The 23511-nt window shown below is 43.4% G+C and overlaps 1 protein-coding gene across 1 annotated transcript in view; it reads left to right on the forward strand.

Annotated features, from left to right (window-relative positions):
- The window catches only part of LPGAT1 (lysophosphatidylglycerol acyltransferase 1), a 91183-nt gene that overhangs the window by 61925 nt on the left and 5747 nt on the right, over nucleotides 1–23511 (forward strand). The window contains exons 6-7 of the mRNA XM_077282309.1: nucleotides 15122–15248; nucleotides 16606–16712. Coding sequence (XP_077138424.1) covers nucleotides 15122–15248; nucleotides 16606–16712 — 234 coding nt within the window. The remainder of the gene's footprint in view (nucleotides 1–15121; nucleotides 15249–16605; nucleotides 16713–23511) is intronic.

A 23511-nucleotide genomic window follows, 5' to 3' on the forward strand; every position in this document is an offset into this window, starting at 1 on the left:
CCTAGGTTTAATATTTTGTGGAATAACCTTTGTTTGCAATTACAGCTAATAATCGTCTTTTATAAGACCTGATCAGGCCGGCACAGGTCTCTGGAGTTATCTTGGCCCACTCCTCCATGCAGATCTTCTCCAAGTTATCTAGGTTCTTTGGGTGTCTCATGTGGACTTTAATCTTGAGCTCCTTCCACAAGTTTTCAATTGGGTTAAGGTCAGGAGACTGACTAGGCCACTGCAACACCTTGATTTTTTGCCTCTTGAACCAGGCCTTGGTTTTCTTGGCTGTGTGCTTTGGGTCATTGTCTTGTTGGAAGATGAAATGACGACCCATCTTAAGATCCTTGATGGAGGAGCGGAGGTTCTTGGCCAAAATCTCCAGGTAGGCCGTGCTATCCATCTTCCCATGGATGCGGACCAGATGGCCAGGCCCCTTGGCAGAGAAACAGCCCCACAGCATGATGCTGCCACCACCATGCTTGACTGTAGGGATGGTATTCTTGGGGTCGTATGCAGTGCCATCCAGTCTCCAAACGTCACGTGTGTGGTTGGCACCAAAGATCTCGATCTTGGTCTCATCAGACCAGAGAACCTTGAACCAGTCAGTCTCAGAGTCCTCCAAGTGATCATGAGCAAACTGTAGACGAGCCTTGACATGACGCTTTGAAAGTAAAGGTACCTTACGGGCTCGTCTGGAACGGAGACCATTGCGGTGGAGTACGTTACTTATGGTATTGACTGAAACCAATGTCCCCACTGCCATGAGATCTTCCCGGAGCTCCTTCCTTGTTGTCCTTGGGTTAGCCTTGACTCTTCGGACAAGCCTGGCCTCGGCACGGGAGGAAACTTTCAAAGGCTGTCCAGGCCGTGGAAGGCTAACAGTAGTACCATAAGCCTTCCACTTCCGGATGATGCTCCCAACAGTGGAGACAGGTAGGCCCAACTCCTTGGAAAGGGTTTTGTACCCCTTGCCAGCCTTGTGACCCTCCACGATCTTGTCTCTGATGGCCTTGGAATGCTCCTTTGTCTTTCCCATGTTGACCATGTTTGAGTGCTGTTCACAAGTTTGGGGAGGGTCTTAAATAGTCAGAAAAGGCTGGAAAAAGAGATAATTAATCCAAACATGTGAAGCTCATTGTTCTTTGTGCCTGAACTACTTCTTAATACTTTAGGGGAACCAAACAGCATTCTGGTGGGTTGAGGGGTTGAATAATAAATGACCCTCTGATAAAACTTTTCACAATTTAAAAAAAAAATAAACAAAGAAATAACATTCTTTTTTGCTGCAGTGCATTTCACACTTCCAGGCTGATCTACAGTCCAAATGTCACAATGCCAAGTTAATTCCAAATGTGTAAACCTGCTAAATCTGCAGGGGGTTGAATACTACTTGTAGGCACTGTAACTACTATAATACTGCTCCTATGTAGTGGAATATAACTACAGTTAGTCCTCGGTTTACGACGGTCTCGGGTTACGTCGTTTCGTGTTTACGACGCTTTATACGACGCCTCATTCCGACTTACGACGTTTTGCGTTGTAAGTCGAACTACGTGCAGGGGCGGAACTATAGAGTCCAGTACTGTACACTGTACCCGGTTACAGAGGAAACTGAGTCTCCTGCATGCCATAACACCCTTCATTATGGCTCCCAAACGTAAGGTAGACTCATCTGATACCAGTGCATCCAAGAAAAGGAAGGCCATCACCATGGAGTTGAAAGTGGATATCATAAGGCGATCTGATCAGGGGGAAACACCAACACAAATTGGCAGGTCATTAGGACTTAGTCGTTCGACTGTAGCTACGATTATCAAAGATAAAGATCGTATCCTTGAACATGTGAAAGGATCTGCTCCTATGAAAGCGACAGTGATAACAAAGCAGCGGAGTGGGCTTATTATTGAGATGGAAAGATTACTGGTGCTTTGGTTGGAAGACCAAAATCAACGCCGTATCCCTGTGAGCCTTATGGTTATTCAGGAGAAGGCTAGGCGACTGTTTGAGGCGTTGAAAAGAGAAAAGGGGGAAGAAAGTGAAAGTGAAGAATTTGTGGCGAGTAGGGGATGGTTAATGAGGTGTAAGGATCGTGCCAATTTCCATAACATTAACCCCTTAACGACCGCCGATACGCCTTTTAACGGCGGCTGCTAAGGGTACTTAAAAAGTGAATAGCGCCCCCCAGAGTCGGATTTTCTCTGGGGTCTCGGTTGCCGAGGGTAGCCGAGACCCCAGAGAACATGATTCGGGGGTTTTTTACCGACCCCCGAGTTGCGATCGCCGGTAATTAACCATTTACCGGCGGTCGCAACAAAAAAAACAAAACTCGATTTGCCATTTAATTTCTCTGTCCTCCGATGTGATCGCACATCGGAGGACAGAGAAATGTGGTCCCCGATAGCCCCCGATAGCCCCCCAATACTCACCTACCTCCCCCGGTGCTCCTCGTGGCTCCCGATGGGCGCCGCCATCTTTTTCCGGGGAAATAATGGCGGGCGCATGCGCAGTGCGCCCTCCGCCCGGCACCCGGATGTTCTTTGGGGTCTCGGCTGCCGGGGGTAGCCGAGACCCCAAAGAACATGATCGGGGTCGGTTTTTACCGACCCCTGTTTTGCGATCGCCGGTAATTAACTGTTTACCGGCGACCGCAAAAAAAAAATAGGGGGATTCGGGGACCCTGTTATACTTACCGGTGTCCCAGGGTCCTCCTGCTTCTTCTGCTGGCCGCCGGCTTCTTGCTCCTGTAAGAAAATGGCGGGCGCATGCGCAGTGCGCCCGCCATGATCTGCCGGCCGGCAAAAGAAAATTCTTCCTCTTTTTTTATTTTGGTCACTGTGAGATTCTATCACAGTGATCAAAATAAAAAAAATAGTAAATAACCCCCCCCTTTATCACCCCCTTAGTAAGAAAAAAATAATAAAATAAAAAAAATGTATGAATTTCTATTTTCCAAATAGGGTTAGGGTTAAGGGTAGGGTTAGGGGTAGGATATGTGCACACATAGAATGGTTCTCTGCGGATTTTTCCGCAGCGGATTTGATGAATCCGCAGGACCAAAACGCTGCGTTTTTCCTGCGGATTTATCGCGGATGTACCGCGGTTTTTGTGCGGATTCCACTGCGGTTTTACACCTGCGGTTTTCTATTATGGAGTGTAAAACCGCTGCAGAATCAGCAGAAAGAATTGACATGCTGCGGAATGTAAACCGCTGCGTTTCCATGTGGTTTTTTCCGCAGCATGGGCACAGCGTTTTATGTTTCCCATAGGTTTACATTGTACTGTAAACTCATGGGAAACTGCTGCAGACCCACAGCTGCGGAAACGCTGCGGATCCGCAGCAAAATCCGCAACATGTGCACATAGCCTTAGGGTTAGGGCTTGGGTTAGGGTTAGAGTTAGAGCTAGGGTTAGGGTTAGAGCTAGGGTTAGGGCTAGGGTTGGGGCTAAAGTTAGGGTTAGAGTTGGGATTAGGATTTGGATTAGGGTTGGCATTAGGGTTACATTTGGGATTAGGGTTAGGTTTGGGATTGGGGTTAAGGCTAGGGTTGGGATTAAGGATAGGGGTGTATTGGGATTAGGGTTAGGTTTTGAGGTTAGGGTTGAGATTGGGATTAGGGGGATGTTGGGTTTAGAGTTTTGATTAGGGTTATGGTTAGCTTTGGGATTAGGGTTAGGGGTGTTTTGGGGGTTAGGTTGTGATTAGGATTATGGATCGGGTTGGGATTAGGGTTAGGGGTGTGTTGGGGTTAGGGTTGGAGTTAGAATTGGGGGGTTTCCACTGTTTAGGTACATCAGGGGGTCTCTAAACGCCACAGCCAATTTTGTGCTCAAAAAGTAAAATGGTGCTCCCTACCTTCTGAGCTCTGCCGTGCACCCAAACAGTGGTTTACCCCCACATATGGGGCATCAGCGTACTCGGGATAAATTGGACAACAACTTTTGGGGTCCAATTTCTCCTGATACCCTTGTGAAAATAAAAACTTGGGGGCTAAAAAATCTTTTTTTGTGGAAAAACATTTTTATTTTCACGACTCTGCATTATAAACTTCTGTGAAGCACTTGGGCATTCAAAGTTCTCACCACACATCTAGATAAGTTCCTTGGGGGTTTCTACTGTTTAGGTACATCAGGATCTCTGCAAATGCAACATGATGCCCGCAGACCATTCTATCAAAGTCTGCATTCCAAAACGGCACTCCTTCCCTTCCGAGCTCAGCCATGCACCTAAACAGTGGTCCCCCCCACACATGGGGTATCAGTGTACTCAGGACAAATTGTACAACAACTTTTGGGGTCCAATTTCTCTTGTTACCTTTGTGAAAATAAAAATTGGGGGGCTAAAAAAATCTTTTTTGTGAAAAAAATATTTTTTTTTGTTTTCACGACTCTGCATTATAAACTTCTGTGAAGCACTTGGGCATTCAAAGTTCTCACAACACATCTAGATAAGTTCCTTGGGGGTTTCTACTGTTTAGGTACATCAGGATCTCTGCAATTGCAACATGACACCTGCAGACCATCCCATCAAAGTCTGCATTCCAAGCGGCCCTCCTTCCCTTCCGAGCCCTGATGGGTGCCCAAACAGTGCCCTCCCCCCACATATGGGGTATCAGCGTACTCAGGACAAACTGGTCAACAGATTTTGTGGTCCAATGTCTCCTGTTACCCTTGATAAAATAAAAAATTGCAGGCTAAAAAATCATTTTTGAGTGAAAAAAAAGAATTTTTTATTTTCACGGCTCTACGTTATAAACTTCCGTGAAGCACCTGGAGGTTTAAAGTGCTCACCACACATTCTCTTCCAAGCTCTGCGGTGCGCCCAAACATTGGTTTACCTCCACATATGGGGTATCAACGTACTCAGGAGAAATTGCACAACAACTTTTGTGGTCTAATTTCTCCTGTTACCCTTGGGAAAATAAAAATTTTGAGGCAAAAAGATCATTTTTGTAGAAAAAATGTGATTTTTTTATTTTCACGGCTCTACGTTATAAACTTCCGTGAAGCACCTGGGGGATCAAAGTGCTCACCACACATCTAGTTAAGTTCCTTAAGGGGTCTAGTTTCCAAAATGGTGTCACTTGTGGAGCGTTTCCACTGTTTAGGCACATCAGAGGCTCTCCAAACGTGACATGGCATCCGATCTCAATTCCAGCCAATTCTGCATTGAAAAAGTCAAACGGCGCTCCTTCTCTTCCAAGCTCTGCGGTGCGCCCAAACTGTGGTTTACCCCCACATATGGGGTATCGGCGTATTCAGGAGAAATTGCACAACAAAATGTATGGTTAAATTTCTGTTTTTACACTTGTTAAAAAATATTGTTCTGAATTAAAGTGTTTGCAAAAAAAAGTTAAATGTTCATTTTTTCCTTCCACATTGTTTGAGTTCCTGTGAAGCACATAAAGGGTTAATAAACTTCTTGAATGTGGTTTTGAGCACCTTGAGGGGTGCAGTTTTTAGAATGGTGTCACACTTGGTTATTTTCTATCATATAGACCCCTCAAAATGACTTCAAATGTGATGTGGTCCCTAAAAATAAATGGTGTTGTAAAAATGAGAAATTGCTGGTCAAATTTTAACCCTTATAACTCCCTAACAAAAAAAAATTTTGTTTCCAAAATTGTGCTGATGTAAAGTAGACATGTCGGAAATGTTATTTATTAACTATTTTGTGTGACATATCTCTGATTTAAGGGCATAAAAATACAAAATTTGAAAATTGCAAAATTGTAAAAATTTTCACCATATTTCCATTTTTTTCATAAATAATCGCAAGTAATATCGAAGAAATGTTACCACTAGCATGAAGTACAACATGTCACGAAAAAACAATGTCAGAATCAGCAGGATCCGTTAAAGCGTTCCAGAGTTATAACCTCATAAAGTGACAGTGGTCAGAATTGTAAAAATTGGCCCGGTCATTAAGTACCAAATTGGCTCTGTCACTAAGGGGTTAAAGTGCAAGGTGAAGCTGCTAGTGCTGATGAGCAAACAGCAACTGAGTTTCCTAAAGCATTGGCTGAGATAATTGAGGAGGGTGGTTACTGTGCTCAACAAGTGTTCAACGTGGATGAGACAGGCTTGTTTTGGAAACGTTTGCCTAACCGTACGTACATCGCCAAGGAGGAGAAGTCAGCACCAGGTCATAAAGTCGGCAAGGAGAGACTGACTTTGCTTCTTGGGGGCAATGCTGCTGGCGACTACAAACTGAAGCCCATGCTGGTGTATCAGGCTGAGAATCCAAGGGGACTCAATACAAGGGCATTTCAAAGAGTCAACTACCAGTCATCTGGAAGTCTAATAGGAAGGCATGGGTGACACTTGCAGTGTTTGATGACTGGTTCACCCACCATTTTGTGCCAGGCGTGGAAGCGGTATTGTACCTCCAAGGATATCCCCTTTAAGGTGTTGCTAATTCTGGACAATGCCCCTGGACACCCTGCCCGTCTGGATGACTTTAACCGTAATGTCAAGGTGGTTTACCTTCCACCTAATACCACTGCCCTAATACAGCCTATGGACCAAGGAGTCATTGCTACATTCAAGGCCTACTACCTCCGAAGGGTCATTGGTAATGCTTTAGCAGCAACTGAAAAGAATAAGGACTTGACTCTAAAGGCCTTTTGGAAAACATACAACATCCTTGATGCTGTGAATAACATTGCTGATTCCTGGGATGAGGTTAAGCAGACCAGTATGAATGGTGTGTGGAAAAAACTGTGTCCCCAGTTTGTGAATGATGTCACAGAGGTCCAAGGGTCAGTGACTAGTGTCATAAAGAACGTTGTTGATATGAGTAAGACAATGAATCTGGAGGTGGAGGAGGATGATGTCACAGAGCTACTGGCATCTCATGGAGAGGAGTTATCTGCTGAGGACCTTATTCAACTGGAGAAGCAGATGATAGAGGAAGAGGAAGACATACCAACCCCAGAACGTAAGAGATTTACAAGGCAGGGCTTGGCAGGAGGTTTTGCCCTGATACAGGAAGGATTGTCAAGGTTTGAGGCTGAGGATCCCAACATGGAAAGGTACACTAGGGTTGCCAGAGGAGTCATGGATTCCCTTAGGTGTTACAAGGAGATCTTGGAGGAGAAGAAGATGGTCTCCTTCCAAACTAACCTGCAGCAGTACTTCAAGAAGGTAGAGAGGCCTGCAACAGAACCTGCAACAGATCCGGTACCCTCTACCTCACCTGCCCCTCTTGACTCACCTGCCGCAGTATCTCCAGCACCTTCTGCAGCTTCCTCCCAATGAGCCTGTTCTCTCTTTGGAATTGTTATCTTTGTTTATTACAGTAATGTACAGTACACTGTTTATTACTGTTACAGCACTTACAGTACAGTAGTACTGTACTTCATTATTAAACGTACTGTACTGCACAATATTTTACTGTACCTCTGTTTATTGATTATGTAGGGTACTGTGTTAGGATAGGTGTTTGGATAGGCTAAGTGTTTGCAGTACTGTACTGTTATTATGGTACAGTACTGTATGAACGTATGGTCCGACTTACGTCGAAATTCTGTTTACGACGACGCGTAAGAACGGATCACCGTCGTAAGTCGAGGACTTCCTGTACTACTATAATACTGCCTCCTATGTACAAGAATATAATTATATAACTACTATAATACTGCCCCTATGTACAAGAATATAACTACTATAATACTGCCCCTATGTACAAGAATATAACTACTATAATACTGCCCCTATGTACAAGAATATAACTACTATAATACTGCTCCTATGTACATGAATATAACTACTATAATACTGCTCCTATGTACAAGACTATAACTACTATAATGCTGCTCCTATGTACAAGAATATAACTACTATAATACTGCTCCTATGTACAAGAATATAACTACTATAATACTGCCCCTATGTACAGGAATATAACTACTATAATACTGCCTCTGTGTACAAGAATATAACTACTATAATACTGCCCCTATGTACAAGAATATAGCTACTATAATACTGCTCCCTATGTACAAGAATATAACTACTATAATACTGCTCCTATGTACAAGAATATAACTACTATAATGCTTGTATGTGACTGTACTTGCACTTTGTATAACGGTATGCTATTCTCTACCGTGTGGTATACTTTTGGCTCCGATCTCCGGCACTAAGCACTGTTGAGGTTACAGCGTCTCTAATGACCTTACACTGCTGATACCATGTGAATATTGATGAGCTACAAGACTCGGGAGTAACTGATATCCTCCTTATTGTAAACAATTAAGAAATCGATAAATTGAATTAATGAAAGCTTAAAGTTAGTGAACTGTATCCTGCGAATCACACAGATTTATAGTCATGGCCTTGCTCACTTTCACCATGAATATATGGGCGTAATGGGCTCGATTTCTTGTATGTTTTCCACCCCTGCTTACACACACACTAATGAGCGTATAAAGGTTATGCCTAAATATAGAAGGAACTCTCATACATGCATTTACGTATATTTGTGAGCACCCCTGGTGGCCTGCAAGTATTGTAATATAATCAGTATATGGCTATTCATTACGTATGTCGGCACATTTCTGGAGAACCTCTTTTTATAATACTATTTGCCAAAGATAAGACATTGTGGCTTTTTGTTGCCTTATAAAACTGTTACAGAAAATATTCCGAAATAAGTTTTGTGGAACTGTAATATGGTGATAATATTGGCCTAAATATACAGAATGTAACTAATATAATAATTCCACCTATGTACAAGAATATAACTACTATAATACTGCCCCCTATGTACAAGAATATAACTACTATAATCCTGATCCTATATGCAAGAATAGAACTACTATAATACTGCTCCTATGTAGAGGAATATAACTACTATAATACTGCCCCCTATGTAGAGGAATATAACTACTACTATAATACTGCCTCCTATGTAGAGGAATATAGCTACTATAATACTACCTCCTATGTACAAGAATATAACTACTATAATACTGCCCCCTATGTTCAAGAATAGAACTACTATAATACTTCCCCCTATGTTCAAGAATAGAACTACTATAATACTGCTCCTATGCAGAGGAATATAACTACTATAATACTGCCCCTATATACAAGAATATAACTACTATAATACTGCCCCCTATGCACAAGAATATAACTGCTATAATACTGCTCCTATGTACAAGAATATAACTACTATAATACTGCCCCCTATGTACAAGAATAGAACTACTATAATACTGCCCCTATATACAAGAATATAACTACTATAATACTGCCCCTATGTAGAAGAATAGAACTGCTATAATACTGCCCCCTATATACAAGAATATAACTACTATAATACTGCCCCTATGTAGAAGAATAGAACTACTATAATACTGCTCCTATGTACAAGAATGTAACTACTATAATACTGCCCCCTATGTACAAGAATAGAACTACTATAATACTGTTCCTATGTACAAGAATATAACTACTATAATACTGCTCTTATGTGCAAGGATATTACTACTATAATACTGCCCGTATGTACAAGGATATTACTACTATAATACTGCCTCCTATGTAAAAGAATATAACTACTATAATACTGTTCCTATGTACAAGGATATTACTACTATAATACTGTTCCTATGTATGACTCTTGGGGATTGATTTCCATTGTATATGTCCTGTGAACTCCTCGGCTTGTGGATCTTACTCATTCAGAGCCCTCGTGCTATATTTACCGTACTTTCCAGAGGCAATGTTATCTTGAATATTGATGACATATCACTCGATGACGCTAGGGATGACGTATCGTAACGTAGTTCTACATATCCACATTTTTATTTTTTTTTTTCTGTGTGAAGGGTGGAGAACATTGTTGCATCCCCTTACTCCACAGTATATATGGAGGACCCAGGTGTTGGACTCCCACGGTCGTAGTGATCCATTATTTCAGAAGTTCCAAATTCCACTCTCCATTAATCTCTCGTTTGGATACATCCTATATTCTGACCCTAATAGTAAAGACATGAGACTTTGCTTTATTGTGTAAAATAAAAATGTTAGAAATACAAAATAAATAAAAAAATGTCTTGTCTGCTGCCTGGTCTGAGTGGTGCAATTCTACTACATGCCAGAGGAACCGTGCCGCCCGCTTCACTCTCCAAGAAGCCTCAGAAATTCGGATCCAGCATTAAATATTTAGGATGCTGGGAATCGTCCGACTCCCAGGAAATCCGGCCACCGACATATTAAATAAACCTGAGCGCATTAGAAATTTATGGTCGTAAATTCTAAATTAAATAGACAAATTAAACTGCAGAGAATTCTCAGGGTAATAGACGTTTTTGTTCGCTCCGCACCAGAACAAAGCGACTTGACCCAGTTTATAAAAACCTGTAGCTGATGTGATGCGTGCGGAGCGCCACAGGACGGTGTAATAACCGCTGAACTCCGTGTTTTGCGGCACGCCGTTGAAAAATGCAATAAAACCGTACGGCAGACTTATAATGGCTGCCGGGCAGTAGGACAAACCCCTGCGTTGTGTCCCAATGTTGCTTTTTTTCCACCTATTGCCAATTGGCATACGCCACCTCTCGCAGATCACTCAGGTCCATCACAGGTCTATGAGGCCCGGCCAACTGACTGGCATCTGCTGTATGGAAAACCAGCCGTGGACGAGTTCCCGCAGATGCACGGCTCTCTCATTTCATTTCTTAGTTACCAAATTTGCCGAGCATGCTCGCCTGGTGGTTAGAGAATGGAGAAAGCTGCCCATGCGTGGCCGCCTATCCACTGCCACTGGCGCGAGGTGGTGCCCCATTTTCATGGTGGAGATCATAATTGTACCAGAAGGGAATTGCCCCTTAAAGGTTTATCGTCTTCCATGTCCAGGGGCGCACCACTTCCTGTCTTCCAGGGGGAGGTGCGCTCCTCATCATGGACCATTCAGACCAGTGGCATGGTCCACAATGTGCTCTCTGATACGGCATTGCTGGGACACTGAAGCTGACCAGATCCAGAGATCCAGCGATCCAGTTATCTTTCCAACAGAACAGCTGTTACAAGCTCGACTGCAAGGAAGCGCTGCACTTCTTGCCTATGAGACCGGCCACTGCTGATAGCCTGCAGAGGTGGCCGGTTAGCTAGGCGACGCGCTGTATACTATAAGATAAAAAGCTCTGTGTTCGTGAGAACAAATGGTCTTTAATCATTGGGTAAATTGCCGAGATTGTTTTTCTGTTTGTAATGGAGAGAAGAGTGCGGTGGATCCCGGGCGCTGTCGTTCACCAGGTTAATCCAGGCGGTACGTGCAATTTACTGCAACGCGCTTCGGAGTAGGACCTACTGCGTCCTCAGGCATAAACTTCGACTAGACCTGAGGAAGGAGTAGGTTCTTCTCAGAAACATTTTGCAATAAATTGGAATTTTCTTACAGTTGCTGCCTGAATTATTAACCTTTGTCCGCGGCATCGCCCGGGATCCACCGCACTCCTCTCTCCATTGGGTGTGGCTTCAGAAGCCATGATTGGATTATACATCATATTTTACAGAGTAATGCCGCACACATCCTGATCAGGTGAGAGACCGACCCTCCGAATCGCCCTCACCTATTGCCCACGGAGTTACACACAGGCAACTTTATTAATGTCATAAGTTGAGAAAACTCTTATTAAATGCTACAAAAGGGCAAAATGCACCAAAATTGTGGCGTAAAATAAGTTGGCTAAGAGGTGCCATCTAGTGATGAGCGCAAGACGAGTTTGCCGAGGGTGCTCGGGTGGTCAGAGTGTTGCGGGTGCTCGGGTGGTCAGAGTGTTGCGGGTGCTCGGGTGGTCAGTGTTGCGGGTGGTCAGAGTGTTGCGGGTGCTCGGGTGGTCAGAGTGTTGCGGGTGGTCGATTGACATGTTAAGGTCCCCGCTGCTGTTAGATAGCCACAAAGCATGCTGGGATTGCCAGTGTTTGTCAGGCTCATCACTGATGACTTCTATGAAGATGCGCCAAATCTCTCCTTCAGCGGACGCATCTGATCACTTTTCCAGTTTCTATCTTTGCTTCTACTTTTATTCTACAATTAGGAAAGTAGTAATAAATCACCCCCTGTATATTCCTCAGACTGCAAAAAAAGCAACTTTTAATCTTCCCACTTATGTATTTTTCTTGCTGTGACCTGAAGCTATGTATTTTCCTCCGCTTGCTCATCCCGCTTGATGGGGCTTGTCGTCTCTGACATGTCAGTGATAGTAAATACTTGCATTCCGTATATTAGAACCATTCTGGAGAATCTTTTCTTTGAGCCTTTCCTGGAAATTTACAGAAGAAAAATTGACAACCAGGTGTGACCATTCCACTTATCTAAGGGGCGTGTCCCTACAGTTTTGATAGTCAGCACCGATTGGATAATTAGATCATGCAGGGACACGCCCCACTCCAACTGGTCACACCCTGTTGTCGATGGAGCCATAAAATTCTTGAAGACATAACAGAGGGATAAGAAAAAGAGGTAACGGACCCGTGGGGAGACCTGAAAGGAATTGGATGCTGTGAATGTTCCCGTTTCATCGTTAATTTACTAAAGAAATTAGAGCCAGAACTACAACCCCCATCCAGCTGTTCCTCCTCTGTGAAATATTAATGATCCGGGAGGAATCTTTTTAGATTTAAGTTACTTGTTCAATATTGAAGGAGGTTAAAAAAAAAAAAAAAAAAAAAGCCTGGAAGTGCCTCTGAGCACCGCTGCTGGGGGGAAGCTTCTGGCCGACTCGCCAGCTTTACCCAACACATAGTGAATAAATCATGGCATAGAATAGTTTAGTAGATGATGGTCACCTATGTGCAAGGAGCATTACCAGTTCCTCGAAACATCTTCTTTGTCTATATCTGACCTCCAGAAATGTTGTGAGCGTCGCACGTCCATCGTATTGTAGATGCTTCTTTTGTTTTTTTATGATTATTCCAATTTATAACATAAGGGCGGCCAGTGCGGCAATCATTGTCCAATAGGGGAGGGACACCACCGGATGGGAATCCAAGCATTCCCATGATCAGCAGAGCGCTTTTTCAATATCTTCAGGCTTGTGCACATGACGTTTTTTCAGGCTGATTCCGCCTTTCCAAAACCGCTCAGAAAAAAAGAACGTATCCAATTCGATGTAGAAACGACTTTGTGCACGTGTTCAGTTTTCTGACCATCTTTTGTCCTTTCTTCTGGTGGTTTTTGCTAGGAAGATGCTCTATACTTCATAATAAAAGGCCATGTTAAAGCTCAAAAGACGCCCAGATGTTTTGTTAAGCCTTTTGCCATTTTTGCTTTAAAAAAAAAAAAAGCTAGCGGTTCCTTCATTATTCAGTGATTGGAAAAAAAAAATGTCTGTAAAAAGTCAGTAAAATAGACTTCGTCAAAACTTTTAAGGAAAAAACCTTTAGCTGCCAGTACTGTCTGGGGAATGCTCAGGAAATAAAAAACACGCGGAAATCACTCTTCAAGGAAAGAAACTCCTGATGGGCCCTGGTGCAAAAATTGGACCTGGGTTCCTCTTGAATGTTTATCAGATATAAGCCCTTGTAGCATCCTAGAACTTTTACAAAATTATGTATATTCGCCCCCTATGTAATGTCTGCCATCCTTGCTCCTTCCTGTAATGGTGTCCTCTGTCCTCGCTCCTTTCAGTAATAATATCCCCTTACCTGAATTAATGTCCCTTGTCCTGGACCCCTTCTGGTAATAATATTCCCTTCCCATCCTATAACTTAACAATTACCAGCCATCCTGGGCCTCTTCCAGTAACAATATCATCCGTCCTGAGCCCCTGCCTGGCATAATGTCCCCCCATCCTGGGCCCTTTCCAGAAATAATGTCCTCCATCCTGACCCCATTCCAGGTATAACTTCCTCCATCCTGGGCCCCTTCCTGTAATAATGCCTCCTTTATCCTGAGCCCCTTCCAGTAATAATGCCTCCTCTATCATGGGCTCCATCCAGTAATAATGCCCCTTCCATCCTGGGCCTCTTCCTGGTGTAATGTCCTCCATCCTGGGCCCCTTCCAGTAATAATGCATCCTGTATCCTGGGCCCCTTCCAGTAATAATGCCCCTTCCAACCTGGGCCCCTTCCAGTAATAATGCCCCTTCCAACCTGGGCCCCTTCCAGTAATAATGCCCCTTCAATCCTGGGCCCCTTCCAGTAATAATGCCCCTTCCAACCTGGGCCCCTTCCAGTAATATTGCCCCTTCAATCCTGGGCCCCCTTCCAGTAATAATGCCCCTTCCATCCTGGGCCTCTTCCTGGTGTAATTTCCTCCATCCTGGGCCCCTTCCAGTAATAATGTCCTCCATCCTGGGCCCCTTCCATTAATAATGCCTCCTGTATCTTCGGCCCCTTCCAGTAATAATGCCCCTTCCAACCTGGGCCCCTTCCAGTAATAATGTCCCTTCCAACCTGGGCCCTTCCAGTAATAATGCCCTTTCCAACCTGGGCTCCTTCCAGTAATGTCCTCCATCCTGGGCCCCTTCCAGTAATAATGCCTCCTGTATCCTGGGCCCCTTCCAGTAATGTCCCTTCGATCCTGGGTCCCATCTTATAACTATTTGCCTCGTTCTTCTCCTACACATTTAAGGAAAAACCAATGGATTATTCCTGCCTTCTCCCGCTTCCACGACGTGTGACATCCTTTTCTGTAGCTAGCGCAGAAGCTGGTAGTTAAGGTCATCATGTTGGCATGGGCAGCTCCTGATGTCACTTTCATGCACTGCCCGTGATGGGCGAGGTGATGTCAGCTGCCAGCCTCTGATTGGCCCGCAGCGTCTATTGCAGCGCAGGGAACCGTGCGTATACTGAGCGCCGCAGTGCATTTCAGCTCTGACACACATCCAGCGGGCCCCTTTACCCCTTGGTCCGATCTGTTGCACCTTCTACGCCCCTAGATGAGGATTAACTAGTATGTACACCCCATGGGACCAACAACGTGTCCCGTCAATCCATAGAAATGTAGTGTGGGACACAGGAGGGTAACGGGGCGAGGATGACTGCTGCAGTAGTATGTAAAGGGCAACATACCTTTTATTCAATTTGTTAATTTTCTTAAAATAATCAGTTAACCTATATTTCAGTCTATTTTTAATATATTAACTTTTGGTTTATTTTTCATTTTCTTTAGACCGGAAACCTAAAGGCCTGCAGTGGGTAATAGACACCACGATTGGATATCCCGATGCAAATCCTATGGACATTCAAACCTGGATTCTGGGCTACCGGCCACCTATGATCACACACGTGTACTACAGGTAGGGCTGCTCCCGCTCATTCACAGGCATTGTTACAGCATTGTCGGACAACAGAAGCTTAAAGAAATTAAGTATTTGATACAATAGAGAAACAGAACTTAATATTTGGTCCAGAAACCTTTGTTTGCAATTAGAGGTCAGACGTTTCCTGTACTTCTTAACCAAGTTTGCGTACGCTGCATCAGGGATTTTGGCCCCCTCCTCCATACAGATCTTCTCCAGATCTTTCAGGTTTCAGGGCTGTCGTTGGGCAACATGGAGTTTCCCTTCAAAGATTTTCTTTTGGGTTCAGGACTAGAGACTGGCTAGGCCACTCCGGGACCTTGAAATGCATCTTATGAAGCCACTTCTTAGTGGCCCTGGATGCTGTGTGTTAAGAGTCATTCTCAGGCTGGAAGACCCTGCCACAACCCATCTTCAATGCTCTTAGTGAGGGAGGAAGGCTGTTGGACAAAATCTTGTGATACATGACCCCAACAATCCTCCCTTCAATACAGTGCAGTCGTCCTGTCCCCTTCGCAGAGAAGCACCCCCAAAGTATGATGCTTCCCCCACCATGCTTCACGTTTGGGATGGTTTTCTTGGAATATATAGTATTGATCTTCTGGTTCGCTATGTTTCTTACCCCATGTGCAGGGCATTGGGTATCCATGGCTACGACCACTCATATAGTGACAGCTGTTAGCTGTTGGTTGTTGTAACCATGGATAGAACAACTAACTGTCACTGTCTGAGTGGTCGTAGCCATGGATACCCAAGCTACGTCAATGCCTTGCACCTGGGGTAAGAGACATAGTGAACCAGAAGAACTATACTACATTTCATTTCTAATTGAAAGTATTTGCTAATCTTATTATTAGTACACCTACTACATATGCTGCAATCAAATGCAGGTGTCAGTTCGCTAGCACAGATCGCGGACGTTGAACCCTTGTCATGCCACTATGCTACCGTCAATAGTGACCGTGACATCGCAGAGGGAGGGAGTTCCCTCTGTGCTTCCATCGTCACAACCTTATGCGATCTCGTTATGCCGATGGTGATCTTATGCCTATAGGTGGCTGCGGAGTCACCCAGAGATGGTGGCCTGTCAGCTCATGCTATCAGACGCTGCTCTAATGCTCTGCAAGCACACATATTTCGTATCACCATGTCCGGAACACCCTGACCTATAAAACTTTCCCACTAGCCACTTCATATGTAATGTGTTCCCCAAAAAATAAAAAAATAAAAGTTTTGTAAAGTTTTTTTGGGAAAAATTAGGAATCGCTGCTCAACTTTTAACCCTTATGACTCCCTAACAAAAAAAAATTACGTTCCATCTCTCTGATAACATCCCATTTCTCCTTCTGAACAGAATTTATCCGATCAAAGATGTTCCCATGGAAACAGAAGCGCTCACAGATTGGTTATATCAGCGATTTGTTGAAAAAGAAGAGCTTTTGTCCCACTTTTATAAAACAGGTACGGTATAAGTCACATGGAGTTTAGGAGACTCCCGATACATATAGTGCCGGATATGTGACACCTTAGGTAAATATGGATGTATATAATGCCTGGCAATTTTTTTTATGGATATTATTGTCCATTAACTTGACTGTGTACTTATTTGTGTCATCATATAATCCGGTTACTTCCAGAGCTGAATTCCTAAATCTGCTGGTTACTCCGCACTTTGGACTTCCTATAACTAGTAATGAATATGGTGCAATTCCTGCACAGCTGGGTGGCCGAGATTCTCTATTAAATCTCCAGTTTAATCCCACACTGCCCCAGCATCAATGCTCCAGTGTTCTCAGTATATGCTTATTTTCTTGCCGCTGATTAAGTTCTGGCCCCCGTGCTGATCGCTGCAGTCTTTTGCTGTATATACTGGCATCACGACTGACAACAGGGGGCAATGATTGGCTGCAGCAGTCACAAGGGGGGTGGCTGCAGGAAAATAAACAGAGACCAGCAGGATTAGTACAGTGGCTATGCTGGGGTAGTTTAGGATTAAATGCTTGAGTAAGGTGTGTGTGCAAGTGTGTATATATGTATGTATGTATGTATGTATGTGTGTGTGTGTGTGTGTGTGTGTGTGTGTGTGTGTGTGTGTGTGTGTGTGTGTGTGTGTGTGTGTGTGTGTGTGTGTGTGTGTGTTAGTGTGTGTGTATATATATATTAGTGTGTGTGTATATATATATATTAGTGTGTGTGTATATATATATATTAGTGTGTGTGTGTATATATATATATATATATATATATATATATATATATATATATATATATATATATATATATATATATATATATATATATATATATATATATATATACACCGTATATACTCGAGTGTAAGCCGAGATTTTCAGCCCATTTTTTTGGGCTGAAAGTCCCCCTCTCAGCTTATACTCGAGTCATACCCGGGGGTCGGCAGGGGGGGGCGGGGCTATCTAATTATGCTCACCTACTGCTGGCCGTGTCCCTGCGCGTCCCTGCTTCTTCCAGCGCTGTATATTCTTCCTGTATTGAGCAGTCAGTTACCGCTCATTACAGTAATGAATATGCGGCTCCACCTCCCATAGAGGTGGAGCCGCATATTCATTTCGGTAATGAGCGGTAACTGTGACTGCTCAATACAGGAAGAAGGTGCAGCGCCGGAAGAAGCAGGGACTGCACAGCGCCAGCAGTAGGTGAGTATACCGCGCTGCGCGATATTTACCGCTCCTCGTTCCGGTGCGGCTCCGTCATCAGCGTCCTCTGGCTGTGACGCTCAGGTCAGAGGGCGCGGTGACGTAGTCAGTGCGCGCCCTCTGCTGAACATCAGTGCTGAAGACAAAGCCGCACGAGGAGCAGGTAAATATTGAAAGTGTCAGGGGTCCTGAGCGAAGAGAGGGGAGTATGATTTTTTTTTTTTTTTTTTTTTTTTATCGCAGCAAAAGCATATGGGGCAGTGACTGTACGGATCATCTGTATGGGGCCATAACGCTTGTGCAGCACTATATGGGGCAAGTGTCTGTATGGAGCATCTTATGGGGCCATAACGTTTGTGCAGCATTATATAGGGCAAATATCTCTATGGAGCATCTATGGGGCCATAATTACCCTTTATGCAGGATTATATGGGGCATATTTTAATATGGAGCATCTAATGGGGCCCATCAAACTTTATAGAGCTTTATATGGGGCTCCTGATTCAATATGGATAATCAAAAACACTTAACCTACTGATGTCTCAATTAATTTTACTTTTATTGGTATCTATTTTTACTTTTGAAATTCACCGGTAGCTGCTGCATTTTCCACCCTAGGCTTATACTCGAGTCATTAAGTTTCCCAGTTTTTTGTGGCAAAATTAGGGGGGTCGGCTTATACTCGGGTCGGCTTATACTCGAGTATATACGGTGTGTGTGTGTATGTATGTATGTATATATATGTATATGCATATCTATATATCTAACTAGCTGTACTACCCGGCTTCGCCCGGGTTAATGACTGCTGTTAGCAAAATAGAATGTGTTAACAAAAATTTATTCTGCACACAAAAGCCACAAAACAAATAGATAGAAATGTAATTATTAAAAGGCAAAAACTATGCTAATAGAAGCATTTTACAACATATATTAGCTTTGTTATACTGAGAATGTCTTTGTTGCCTATATTAACCAATCAGAGCTCAGATTAATTAACTGTAGCAAAATAGAAGCTGAGCTGTGATTGGTTGCTATTGGCAGCCTGATAAATCCCCAGCCAACAGGAAGCCCTCCCCCCGGCAGTATATATTAGCTCACACATACACACAATAGACTGGTCATGTGACTGACAGCTGCCGGATTCCTATATGGTACATTTGTTGCTCTTGTAGTTTGTCTGCTTATTAATCAGATTTTTATTTTTGAAGGATAATACCAGACTTGTGTGTGTTTTAGGGCGAATTTCATGTGTCAAGTTGTGTGTGTTGAGTTGCGTGTGGCGGCATGCATGTTTCGACTTTTGTGAGATGAGTTTTGTGTGGTGACGTGTGTAGCAACTTTTTGTGTCTAGTTGCATGTGACAGGTTAGTGTAGCAAGTTGTGTGCAGCAAGATTTGTGCATGGCGAGTTTTGCGCGTGGCGAGTTTTATGTGTGGTGCGTTTTGAGTATGTGCAAGTTTTGTGTGAGGCAACTTTTGCATGTGGTGCAACTTTTGTACATGTGGCAATTTTTCTGTGTGCAAGTTTTGCATGAGGTGAGTTTTCCATGAGGTGAGTTTTGCACGTATGGCGAGTTTTGCGTGAGCCTAGTTTTGCGCGTGGCGAGTTTTGAGTGGTGACTTTTGTGTTTCGACTTTTATGTGGCGAGGTTGGTGTGTGTGTGGTGAAATGTGTGCTGAGGGTCGTATATGTGTTCAAGCACGTGGTAGTGTGTGGCGCATTTTGTGTGTGTGTTCATATCCCTGTGTGTGGTGAGTATCCCATGTCGGGGCCCCACCTTAGCAACTGTACGGTATATACTCTTTGGCGCCATCGCTCTCATTCTTTAAGTCCCCATTGTTCACATCTGGCAGCTGTCGATTTTCCTCCAACGCTTTTCCCTTCACTTTTTCCCCATTATGTAGATAGGGGCAAAATTGTTTGGTGAATTGAAACGCGGGGGGTTAAAATTTCACCTCACAACATAGCCTATGACGCTCTCGGGGTCCAGACGTGTGACTGTGCAAAATTTTGTGGCTGTAGCTGCGACGGTGCAGATGCCAATCCCGGACATACACACATACATACATACACACATTTAGCTTTATATATTAGATATACCTGTATGTAATCTCCTGTATATAGTATATACCTGTGTGTCATCTCACCTATATATAGTATATATCTGTGTGTCATCTCCTCCTGTATATAGTATATACCTGTATGTCATCTCCTCCTATACATAGCATATACCTGTATGTCATCTCCTCCTGTATATACTATATACCTGTAGGTAATCTGTTCCTGTATATAGTATATACCTGTGTGTCATCTCCTCCTGTATATAGTATATACCTGTGTCATCTCCTTCTCTATATAGTATATACCTGTCATCTCTCCTGTATATAGTATATCTGTGTGTCATCTTTCCTGTATATAGTATATACCTGTGTCATCTCCCCTGTAAATAGTATATACCTGTGTCATCTCCTCCTGTATATAGTATATACCTGTATGTCATCTCCTCCTGTATATACTTTATACCTGTGTCATCTCCCCTGTATATAGTATATATCTGTGTCATCTCCTCCTGTATATAGTATATACCTGTGTCATCTCCTCCTGTATATAGTATATACCTGTATGTCATCTCCTCCTGTATATAGTATATATCTGTATGTCATCTCCTCCTGTATTAGACCTCGTTCACACGTTATTTGGTCAGTATTTTTACCTCAGTATTTGTAAGCTAAATTGGCAGCCTGATAAATCCCCAGCCAACAGGAAGCCCACCCCCTGGCAGTATATATTAGCTCACACATACACATAATAGACTGGTCATGTGACTGACAGCTGCCGGATTCCTATATGGTACATTTGTTGCTCTTGTAGTTTGTCTGCTTATTAATCAGATTTTTATTTTTGAAGGATAATACCAGACTTGTGTGTGTTTTAGGGCGAGTTTCGTGTGTCAAGTTGTGTGTGTTGAGTTGCGTGTGGCGACATGCGTGTAGCAACTTTTTGTGTGTCGAGTTGCATGTGACAGGTTAGTGTAGCAAGTTGTGTGCAGCAAGTTTTGCGCATGGCGAGTTTTGCGCGTGGCGAGTTTTATGTGTGGTGCCTTTTGAGTATGTGCAAGTTTTGTGTGAGGCAACTTTTGCATGTGTTGCAACTTTTGTGCATGTGGCAATTTTTCCGCGTGTGCAAGTTTTGCGTGTGGCGAGTTTTCCATGAGGTGAGTTTTGCACATGTGGCGAGTTTTGCATGTGGAGAGTTTTGCGCGTGGCGAGTTTTGAACGGCGACTTTTGTGTTTCGACTTTGATGTGGCGAGGTTGGTGTATGTGTGGGGAAATGTGCGCTGACAGTGGTATATGTGTTCGAGCACGTGGTAGTGTGTGGCGCATTTTGTGTGTGTGTTCATATCCCCGTGGTGGTGTGGTGATTATCCCATGTCGGGGCCCCACCTTAGCAACTGTACGGTATATACTCTTTGGCGCCATCGCTGTCATTCTTTAAGTCCCCCTTGTTCACATCTGGCAGCTGTTAATTTGCCTCCAACACTTTTCCTTTCATTTTTTCCCCATTATGTAGATGGGGCAAAATTGTTTGGTGAATTGGAAAGCGCGGGGTTAAAATTTCACCTCACAACATAGCCTATGACGCTCTCGGGGTCCAGACGTGTGACTGTGCAAAATTTTGTGGCTGTAGCTGCGGTGGTTCAGATGCCAATCCCGGACATACACACATACATACACACATACACACATTCAGCTTTATATATCTAATACATACACACAAACACACATTCAGCTTTATATATGTGTGTATGTCCGGGATTGGCATCTGAACCGTCGCAGCTACAGGCACAAAATTTTGCACAGTCACACGTCTGGACCCCGAGAGCGTCATAGGCTATGTTGTGAGGTGAAATTTTAACCCCGCGCTTTCCAATTCACCAAACAATTTTGCCCCTATCTACATAATGGGGAAAAAATGAAAGGAAAAGTGTTGGAGGCAAATTAACAGCTGCCAGATGTGAACAAGGGGGACTTAAAGAATGAGAGCGATGGCGCCAAAGAGTATATACTGTACAGTTGCTAAGGTGGGGCCCCGACATGGGATAATCACCACACCACCACGGGGATATGAACACACACACAAAATGCGCCCCACACTACCACGTGCTTGAACACATATTACCCTCAGCACACATTTCACCACACATACACGAACCTCGCCACATAAAAGTTGAAACACAAAAGTCGCCACTCAAAAATCGCCACGCGCAAAACTCTCCACATGCAAAACTCGCCACACGTGCAAAACTCACCTCATGGAAAACTCGCCACACGCAAAACTTGCACACGCGGAAAAATTGCCACATGCACAAAAGTTGCAACACATGCAAAAGTTGCCTCACACAAAACTTGCACATACTCAAAAGGCACCACACATAAAACTCGCCACGCGCAAAACTTGCTGCACACAACTTGCCACACTAACCTGTCACATGCAACTCGACACACAAAAAATTGCTACACGCATGTCGCCACACAAAACTCCTCTCACAAAAGTCGCTACATGCATGTCGCCACACGCAACTCAACACACACAACTTGACACACGAAACTCGCCCTAAAACACACACAAGTCTGGTATTATCCTTCAAAAATAAAAATCTGATTAATAAGCTGACAAACTACAAGAGCAACAAATGTACCATATAGGAATCCGGCAGCTGTCAGTCACATGACCAGTCTATTATGTGTATGTGTGAGCTAATATATACTGCCAGGGGGTGGGCTTACTGTTGGCTGGGGATTTATCAGGCTGCCAATTTAGCTTACAAATACTGAGGTAAAAATACTGACCAAATAACGTGTGAACGAGGTCTAATACAGGAGGAGATGACATACAGATATATACTATATACAGGAGGAGATGCCACACAGGTATATACTATATACAGGAGAGATGACACACAGGTATATACTATATAGAGGAGGAGATGACATACAGGTACATACTACATACAGCAGGAGATGACATACAGGTATATACTATATACAGAAGGAGATGACACACAGGTATATACAATATACAGGAGCAGATTACCTACAGGTATATAGTATATAGATGAGGAGATGACATACAGGTATATGCTATGTATAGGAGGAGATGACATACAGGTATATACTATATACAGGAGGAGATGACACACAGATATATATTATATATAGGTGAGATGACACACAGGTATATACTATATACAGAAGGAGATTACATACAGGTATATACTATATATAGGAGGAGATGACATACAGGTATATACTATATACAGGGGAGATGACACAGCAGGTATATACTATATACAGGGGAGATGACATACAGGTATATACTATATACAGGAGATGACATACAGGTGTATACTATATATAAGGGAGATGACAAACATGTATATACTGAGGTGAAAATGAGAGGTGTGAGGTGAAAATGAAAAGGTGTGAGTGCAAAATGAGAGGAGTGAGGGAAAATAGTGGAGTGATCGGAAAATGACAGATGTGAGGTCGAAATGACAAGTGTTAGGGGGGAATGAGAGGAGTGA

This window comes from Ranitomeya variabilis, chromosome 2, assembly GCF_051348905.1.
Source record: "Ranitomeya variabilis isolate aRanVar5 chromosome 2, aRanVar5.hap1, whole genome shotgun sequence".
NCBI lineage: Eukaryota > Metazoa > Chordata > Amphibia > Anura > Dendrobatidae > Ranitomeya > Ranitomeya variabilis.